This window comes from Sinocyclocheilus grahami, unplaced genomic scaffold (genome assembly GCF_001515645.1).
Source record: "Sinocyclocheilus grahami isolate Dianchi unplaced genomic scaffold, SAMN03320097.WGS_v1.1 scaffold150.1, whole genome shotgun sequence".
Classification (NCBI taxonomy): Eukaryota; Metazoa; Chordata; class Actinopteri; order Cypriniformes; family Cyprinidae; genus Sinocyclocheilus; species Sinocyclocheilus grahami.
The window spans coordinates 1,633,799-1,644,090 of NW_015505329.1; the positions used below are offsets into that span (position 1 = coordinate 1,633,799).

At 37.6% G+C, this 10,292-nt stretch overlaps 1 protein-coding gene across 1 annotated transcript in view; it reads right to left on the bottom strand.

Annotated features, from left to right (window-relative positions):
* Window positions 1–8,992, bottom strand: part of LOC107592172 (thrombospondin type-1 domain-containing protein 7A-like) — a 158,669-nt gene extending 149,677 nt beyond the window's left edge. Inside the window, exon 1 of the mRNA XM_016281573.1 lies at window positions 8,613–8,992. Coding sequence (XP_016137059.1) covers window positions 8,613–8,745 — 133 coding nt within the window. The 5' untranslated portion in view covers window positions 8,746–8,992. The remainder of the gene's footprint in view (window positions 1–8,612) is intronic.
* Window positions 8,993–10,292: the final 1,300 nt, after the last annotated feature.

Consider the following 10,292-nt stretch of genomic DNA (forward strand, 5'->3'; position numbering starts at 1 on the left):
TATATATATACACACAATATTGCTCTCATAATACTACATGTTTTATTTAGAAAAATTTTTAATTGTGTCACGAGTCCTAACTCAAACATAATATATAATTTATGGAGAGTTAAATATCCCCAAATAATACCCTAAAGTTGTTCTTGACTCCACTCCATAGAGTTGCTGTCTTCAACCAGTTTACAATGACTATACTGAACGTACAGTATCATCACATGGACACAAAGAGCTTGCAGTTTTGTGAGACTTCCACAAATATCACAGAATCGTACCCCTTACTCCCTGTGGGAAATTATTGGCAACCGAAGAAGAAAGTAAAATGTGACAGCGAGTGGAAATGACGTAATAAACATAATGAAAACGCTTTAGCTTTAAACCCACTGTACCTCTGCAGCACTTAAGAACATGCAACCCAGGTCACATTTCATCCCAAAGGAATATGTGGTATAATTCAGTGGTTAAAGCGTGCAGAGAATAGGATGCGCTGCTCCATTTAGTGAATATGAGCACGATCAAACTACTTCTGGGAAGTTCACACTCTTAATGCGCAGTGCAATTAGGACTGCAGCTTTCTTAAATTAGAGCCAAATTTAGCTGCTTCAAAATAAGTAGAAATAAACATCAATCACAAGGGAAATGCATTTTCCAAACTGTTAAAATGCCATTAAACATTCTTTGAGAATAATGTATTCTGAGGAAACCGGCCTCGTTTGTATGCGTGTCCTAAATTTAAAGCCCTTTGCCAAGAGTCTGGAGTAGTTTTCAACCAATTATAGTCGCGGGGTTCGTTTGCCTGTAGGTCCGTATGAAAATCAGGGTCACACGGGGTGACATTTAAAATGCATTCCCTGAAATGAGTTCAGAATTTCACTCGGCACATTTCCTTATGTGCTCACCTACATCTGGCCCCCCCCCCATTCAATTTTCTTGAAATAACATTTCGGTCTTTAACATAGAGTTTATCCTCACACTCCACTTTCAATAAAGCCTCTTATTTTGAGACAAGGAATGTTCAAACAGCTCCAAGACCTCTTAAAATAGCAATTATTTGGACTAAAAGTGGCCTCTGATCCCGTGCCCTTTTTCTGAACTCTACAAACTTCAAAGCATTTTGGGAAAAAAAAAATTTTGTGGGGAAAAAAAACACTTAATATTCAGTAATATACTAGCATCAAATTGACTGCACTCACACTATTGGATGAAAACAAAACTTAAACTAAATTGAGCTGGAAAAATGACACTACTTCTGTAGAGCTGCTTTACAGCTGAATTGAATTAGTTTCATAATTGACTTGCAACACTTATTGAACTGAATTGAAACAACTGACTCGAGTTGAATAATGACACTATTGCCTTCTGTAGAGCTGCTTACAGTTGAATTATTATATAAGTTGAATATATATATATATATATATATATATTGTTGAGTGCTGCCCCTTTAAGAACATGTTTCAGTGGACTCATGTGATCGATGAGTGAGAAGGCACAGTAGAGAGAGGGCTGACAGAGAAAGGCCATGTTGTTCTGCTGTAGCTTGTTGAATTTCTAATGATTTCACATGAAAGTATGATTTAAACTATATATTCCCAGCGTGTTTGACCGCACACGTATGCACATAAATGTACAAGAATTCTAAACTACAAGTAAACAACAACAACTACCAAAATGTGTACGGTGTGAGTTCTGCACTAGTGGAATAAAGGACAAAATCAAGTTCCAAGTTAATGTTATCATTTCAAGGGTAACATTAAAGTCAAACACGAGGAAGAAAGAAAATTAATAACAACATGGACCAAGAAACAGAAGAAAGTTCTACCCCAGATCAACAACAAAGGGGTCTCAAGTGTCAACGTGGAGGTGCAAAGGCTGCTGTGACACGCTTGATGACACAGATTACAACAGCTATGAACTGTAATCAGCCCAAAGAGGTAGAGATGAAACTTGCTGCTTTGGATGAGGCTGTTAGGCGGTTTCATGAGATTCATGACATGTACCATAAAACATTAGAAGATGATGATGACCTGGATGCTTCTAAGGGCTATTTAACGTCAGTCCTGAGGGATGTGCAAGACTTACAGCACACAGTCTTATGCTGGCTTGAAGACTTTAAGCCATCAATGGAATCTTCTGATGCTTCAAACTTCCAAGAGGAACAGCAAATACTTGATGAAGCTGTTAAACCGCAAATGTCTCCTGTAGATGAACTATCTACCCAGTTTCAAGAGCTACATAATCTAAGACAGAAAGAAAATAAAGAGTTATCTGTGCTTTTATCTCAACAAGAAGAATGTTTGCGTGCAGAGTTTAAACTACAACTTCAGCAAGCTGAGTCTGAAATGGATGGACTAAAAGGCTTACTGAAACTGAAAGATGCTGAGATGGAGGAAAATCGGCAAAAGGCTGAGTTAATGACAATAAACAAAGATTTCTCAACTCCTGTCTCAGGTCACCCATCCCTTAACTTTCGTCCATCATTCTCAGCAGGAAATGATCATTCTTTATGTCAACTACTAGAGCTGTCAAGGCAACAGTATCAGTCACACATTGATTCCATGCACTTACCACCTGTTGACATCATCAAGTTCGATGGAGAACCCTTAAAGTACTGGCAGTTCATCAGATTGTTTTCCTCAGTGATTGACAAAGAGACAGTGCCAGATCAAGAAAAACTCACTCGTCTGCATCAGTACACTGTCGGTCAAGCTAGAGATGCTATCTCACACTGCTTGTACAACCCTGACTCTAGCCTGGGCTATGCAGAAGCCATGGCTATTCTGAAAAGACGTTTTGGCAATCCATATGCAATATCACAAGCATGGGTCGACAAAGTGCTCAATCACAAAGACATTAAAGACAACAAGCAGTTGCAAAGCTTTGCAGACATTCTGTGTAGCTGTCGAGACACTCTAAAGGCAATGAAGTGTGAGGATGAGCTAAATGGTGGACACACTTTGCTACAGATTATAGAAAAGCTGCCTGAAGACCTAAAGAAAAGATGGCTCACAATAAATTATGAGATTATCAAATCTGGACGTTTACCAAAGTTGGACGACATAGTCAGTCTTGTTGAATCTGAAGCCGCTAAGAGAGCTGATCCTATCTTTGGGAATCTCCAGCGAGTTCTAAATCAAATGCCAAGTCAAGCTTCAATAAGAAAAGGCAGACATTCGCAACAGTGTCAGTTACTAATGAATCCATCTACCCAGTTTCAAGAGCTACATAATCTAAGACAGAAAGAAAATAAAGAGTTATCTGTGCTTTTATCTCAACAAGAAGAATGTTTGCGTGCAGAGTTTAAACTACAACTTCAGCAAGCTGAGTTTGAAATGGATGGACTAAAAGGCTTACTGAAACTGAAAGATGCTGAGATGGAGGAAAATCGGCAAAAGGCTGAGTTAATGACAATAAACAAAGATTTCTCAACTCCTGTCTCAGGTCACCCATCCCTTAACTTTCGTCCATCATTCTCAGCAGGAAATGATCATTCTTTATGTCAACTACTAGAGCTGTCAAGGCAACAGTATCAGTCACACATTGATTACATGCACTTACCACCTGTTGACATCATCAAGTTCGATGGAGAACCCTTAAAGTACTGGCAGTTCATCAGATTGTTTTCCTCAGTGATTGACAAAGAGACAGTGCCAGTTCAAGAAAAACTCACTCGTCTGCATCAGTACACTGTCGGTCAAGCTAGAGATGCTATCTCACACTGCTTGTACAACCCTGACTCTAGCCTGGGCTATGCAGAAGCCATGGCTATTCTGAAAAGACGTTTTGGCAATCCATATGCAATATCACAAGCATGGGTCGACAAAGTGCTCAATCACAAAGACATTAAAGACAACAAGCAGTTGCAAAGCTTTGCAGACATTCTGTGTAGCTGTCGAGACACTCTAAAGGCAATGAAGTGTGAGGATGAGCTAAATGGTGGACACACTTTGCTACAGATTATAGAAAAGCTGCCTGAAGACCTAAAGAAAAGATGGCTCACAATAAATTATGAGATTATCAAATCTGGGCATTTACCAAAGTTGGATGACATAGTCAGTCTTGTTGAATCTGAAGCCGCTAAGAGAGCTGATCCTATCTTTGGGAATCTCCAGCGAGTTCTAAATCAAATGCCAAGTCAAGCTTCAATAAGAAAAGGCAGACATTCGCAACAGTGTCAGTTACTAATGAATCCACCATATCATCTGCACCAAAGACAACTTCAAGATTTAAATGTCCAAAGTGCACTGACGGACACTTCCTGAACCAGTGTCAAGCCTTTAGAGCTTTGTCTGTTCAAGAGCGTTTGGCCTTTGTTCAGCGAAAGCAACTCTGCCTGAACTGCTTTATGAAGGGTCATCGCAGCACAATCTGTTCTCGCAGCTGGGTATGCAAGGTGCCTGGATGCGGGAAAAGGCACAACAGTTGGCTACACTCTGCTATCATAGCTTCTAACAACGAAAGAAGCCAATCTACTAATCAAGCTACTGAAGATGAGCCAGCTGTCGACCCGCCACAAAACATTCAATACCAGCTGATGATTGGGCAAAATCGTTACATGAGGTAAACCTTGACCAAGAGTATTTGCCATTTGAACGGACACTGGGCGTCCTTTGGGATATAGAAAGAGATTGCTTCACATTTGATGTCAAGTCAGTGGATAAGCCTAGTTGTCTGTTACTGACCCAGCTCCATCACTTTTCCGTTGCTTCGGAACTGGCTTACGGTGCTGTTTCATATATCAGGATTGACGACACCAGCAGGCTGGTGATGTCAAAGGCCACACACAAAGCCTACCTGACTTATATGTTCAATGAGCCTGTGTGTGTGTGTGCGCGCATGTTTATGTAGTTTATGAGGACACAAATTTGTATAATAACATGGGTATGACATAGGTATTACAATGAGAAGGTGATTTATGAGGAAATTTTCAGGTATTACAACGAGAAGGTGATTTATGAGGACATTTTCAGTGTCCCCGTAATTCAAAAGGCTTATAAATAATTCAGAATTTTGAAAATCTAAAAATGCAGAAAGTTTCCTGTGAGGGGTAGGTTTAGGGGTAGGGTTGGTGTAGGGCAATAGAAAATATGGTTTGTACAGTATAAAAACCATTACGCCTATGGCGAGTCTCCATAAACCATAAAAACAAACCTGTGTGTGTGTGTGTGTGTGTTTGTTGGGTGGTGCGAAGGCAACAGAAGGCAACCTGAATGCTCCCGCTTCATTAGCAAGCCTTATTATAGTAGGTAACGTGGTGTGAAGTGTGAGTGGCTCTGACAGCACAACTTTTTTCCTGGGGGATTGTGTGATCAGGAGACAAGAGGCGAATCCTGCGTAATCTGGGTAATCTCTGCTCTAAGAGTGGATAAACCCTGCTGAGGCATGGGCCACACACGAAAGTTCAGTCTGCATTAACTGTTCCTATTGGTTGAGAGTACAGCCAATAGTTTGCAACGTGTCACAACTAAGCTTGATGCAATACAAGAAAACAAATATACACATTTTCTTAAAAATAAAGGTTTTCGCACTGATGCCAGCGAAGAACCATTTTGGGTTTCAATGAATTGCTCTTAAAAGAATCATTTTGTTCTTAGTGTGAAGTACATTTAAAAAATCTACAGAACCTTTTTCCAACTATAAAGAACCTTTTGTGGAATGGAAAGGTTCCATGGATGTTAAAGGTTCTTCATGGAACCATGGTGTTACATGTTGAACACAATACACTCTAATCATACTCAGTTTAAAAACAACGGTTATTTATTGGCATCTGTGGTTCCATGAAGAACCTTTAACATTTAGGGAACCTTTCAAATGCACAAAATTTTCTTTATAGTGGAAAAAGATTCTTCAGATTTTTTAAATGTTCTTCACACCAAGAAAAAAATTGTTCTTTTAAGAACTATTCACCGAGAGGTTCTTTGGGGAACCTAAAATGGTTCATCTAAAGCAGGGTTGCACAAACTTGGTCCTGGAGGGCCGGTGTCCTACAGAGTTTAGCTCCAACTTGCCTCAACACACCTGCCGGGAAGTTTCTAGCATGCCTAGTAAGAGCTTGATTATCTGGTTCAGGTGTGTTTAATTGGGGTTGGAGCTAAACTCTGCAGGACACCGGCCCTCCAGGACCAAGTTTGGGCACCCCTGATCTAAAGCATCACTACAAAATCAACCTTTAGCAAACTCTCTACTTCTCTGAAAGAAACATCTATGAATTGGTTCTTTAAAAATTCAGAATCCAATACGCTGATTTGGAGAACCTGAAATGTATCAACAACTTAATCTCCAATGATCTATAAAGACAACTCAAGAACCTTATCCTGTTGAAAAGAATAGTTGGTCATCAAAAATGTGTTGTGGATACTGATGTCCCAACAAGGCATCTTTGGTCAACCAGCATCACAGACCAGCACCAAACCAAAATAAACCGTAAGATCTAGTCTTTTCAGCTTCATAAGAAAAACATTCTAAGCTGAACCTGTGAAATTAAAACACCTCCTCCTTATGTCAGAGCATACTGATCATTTCATAATAATGTGGCTCAGATGTTATGACTGACAGAACATGGGTATTATGCACATGGATTCATTATGAAACAAGTATAACATAAGCAGAATCCACTATATGTGGCCTCTAAGCGTGGCCACGTAATGAGTGTCCTAAAGTGCACTTTGGATCTTGCGGAATCATATGGGAAAACATGACTAGAGCTCTGAGCGATGCCTTCAGCATGTAAAGGGAAGCTGTTTTTCTAACAGAAAGGGGTAGTTCACCCGAAAAAAGAAAATACTGTCATCACTTACTCACCCTCATGTGACTTTCTTTCTATTGTGAAGCACAAAGGAAGATATTTTGAGAAATATTGATACTATGGAAGTTAATGAGTTCTAATGTTGTTTGGTTCCCAACATTCTTCAAAATGTAGTCTTTTGTGTTCCACAGAAGAAAAAATGCATACAGTTTTAGAACAACATAAGGGTGAGCACATGATGACAGATTTTTCATTTTTGGAGGATTATACCTTCATAAAAGTTTACAGTGAACAATATGCTTTTTTATGTTGAACAGAAAGCAGAAGAAAGCTGTACTTCAGTCGATTCACCTAAGTCCTTTTAAGGAATGTCAGTCTTTATTATTATTACTATAATAAATGTTATATATATACACATATCCATATACTGTACATACATACATACATACAAACACACAAATTTATATATGTGCGTTTTAAATTTGTATATATATATATATATATATAGTGCTGTGAAAAGGTTTTTGCCCCCTTCCTGTTTTTTTAATTTTTTGCATATTTGTCGAGATACAACTATTTGAAAATCTGGAATATGAAGGTGCAAAAAAATCTAAATACTGAGAAAATCGCCTTTAAAGTTGTCCAGATTAAGTCCAAAGAAATGCATATTACTAATCAAAAATTAAGTTTGAATATATTTACAAAATATCTTCATAGAACATGATCTTTACATAATATCCTAATGATTTTTGGCATAAAAGAAAAATCTATAATTTTGACCCATACAATGTATTTTTGGCCATTGCTACAAATATACCCCAGTGACTTAAGACTGGTTTGTGGTCCAGAGTCACATATATATATATGTATATATACATACATACATACAGACAGACAAAAACACACATGCATACATACTGCTAAATGGATGTAAGTGTTTATATTTATTAAGTGTAATTATTATTTATATTATATTTATATATACAGTGTACTCTGTATATATAGTTCTGACTCTGAATTCTGATTGGATCAGCCACTTTCAAAAATTCACACACCAATAACAATAAGCTAGTTCTACAGGTGAAGTGGTTTTATCCACTTTGCTTCATGCCCAAAAACTCTCCCAATATCATTATTTTCATTATTTTATTACAGTAATGAACATTATAATAATGAGATTTTTTTTAAACAGAAAATTCACTGATTTTGATTAATGCACTACAAAAGTCTATATACTGTTTAAATTATAGAATTGTTGTACTGTATTAATGCATATATATTTGCATTACAGTAATGAGAATTTGGAGATGAGGTGAGTTACTGTCATGAAATAATATCACAATGTAAAAATATTATGGTCCTAAAATTTGGCTTAATTTTCTTATAATTAAAACAAAATATAATTATTAAATATAATATTTAACAAATGATTATATATTTATTACATTTCTAACAATTTATCATATTTTATAATGCGATATTGAACATTTGCAAATCAAAAGTCAAATAACTTCCATTACTTTGTACCTCAGAGCTCCTTCCATTATATTGTCAGATTTCATTATAATAATGATATGGCTGTTATCTAGCACAAGAAATCGAACAATCAGCCTGGGAAAATGGAGACAACCTACTGTGCTGAAATGGGGACATGTTTCTCTACCTTACTGACTTTGAGAATCTGAAATTAGGATGATGACAAATAACTCAAAAACGTTGAAGCTGTTTTGAAGCTAGACCGAAGATCTTTAGTTGTCCTTTTTCTTAGCCCAGAAAATAAAACAATTGCAATGCAACTTTGTGCAAACAGCCAGTCTGGAACCTTCACATCCCACTTACATCCATCAAGGTACTTATGGAAATAGCCATATACCTGTCTCCCAGAAGTACAGTGACTTCCCGTCTCCTGTCGTTTGGGAGCAAGCGGTCCAGATTCCACAGAGCAGTAAAAATAACCTCCATAAACATAGGGGCGCTGTCCTTGCACCCCTAACCCCAAGTCCCATGGCTCCCCTGAGTCGGGTAAAATCCACTCGGTCAGGAGGAAAAGAAACCCTAACGAGAGCAGAGAAAGAAGTTCAGTCACACAGACTGAAAGAGTTTGCGTGCCTCTTCAGTTAGTGTTCCCTGAAGGAACAGCGCGTGTGGCGGATCTCCTCGGCTTCAATGTCTAGTTGGCTGGAGCGAAAAGGAGAACGTTCTGGCTGAACAATAGCAAACAGCAGCCACTGCTGCCGCTGTCCTCTGCCTACTGCAGCTGACTGACGCCGCATCTCCCCTCCCTCTGCCTCACACTCACTCTCTCTCTCTCGAGCTTAGGGCACAAGGACGCTCCTTCGCTATGCTCCTGTGACGCTAAAGACGACAAGATAAGAGGGGAGTGCTGTCGCTAAGGGAGGGAGGGAGAAAGAGGGAGATTTATGAACTGCAAATTGCACATTTTCTGTGTCTGCTTGCTGAGAGATTGGAGTTGCATGAAGCTAGATGAGTATATGAAGGAAATTATAAATGCAAGAAAAATAATGTTGAGTTGCACTAAATGCTCTGCCTGAAAGCATGAAATTTACTTTCTTAATACATGTTTCTGGGTGTTTTGTGAACAATGTGCATGTAAGTTTGTTTGTAATTTATCTTCAAAATGCAATACCTGTACTATATTACTTTCTGAATAACATTACCAAGGAGGTCTGAGAAACAAGTTGATTCAGTCGCAAAGTGAATTGTGCCATCTTTGCTCATGCACACTCAAATCTGAATAAAATTATTTTTGAGCCAATTACCTCGAGTCGTAATGGCCATGAGACTAATTACTCTGGAACAGTGTTATAATAGTTAACTATAAAAAAAAATAAAAAAAATAAATAGTTAGTTACTGGAAATAAATGTTAAGTAAAATAAAATACAAATATTTTAATTATAAACATAAAAAACTTTATTTCAGCCAGTTGTGAAGGAAAAATTTCTAATTGTAATTTAGTTTAACTTGATAATAACAACTAAATAACTAACTAAAATAAAAGAAATAAACTATGTAGACATTTTAAAAACTAATAAAAAATAACAAAACAATTAAATTACTAAAACTTTAACCAAAAGAAAAAGAAAAAAAGAAAGAAACTATAATAATATCTCAAACATACTAAATTAACACTCCTCTAAAATGAAAAGCATTTCACTCATATTACAACAGTATAATGGGTTACAAATGCTGTTTCATTTGGATGAAGTACATCTTCAAATGTTCAAATATCAAAATTTCTACCATAATATAATGTCAGCCATGAACAAACAGAACAATCAAATGATTTTAAACCACACAATCTTACTGTACTCAACCTACTCAATCCATTCTCAGTATATCGACAGACTACAGCTTTTGATGTCATTGTGCAGGCAGAGATCACTAAATCTTAATGACTGTCTTGTTAATCCACTTTCCTAAGATCAATAACTCAGGTCGTGATCTTGAGTGGCAGATACTGGCACGGGCATGAGAGCAGACTAAATATCAGTGTATGAGGCTCAAGAGTCAAGACACTTTCACATTAGAGCT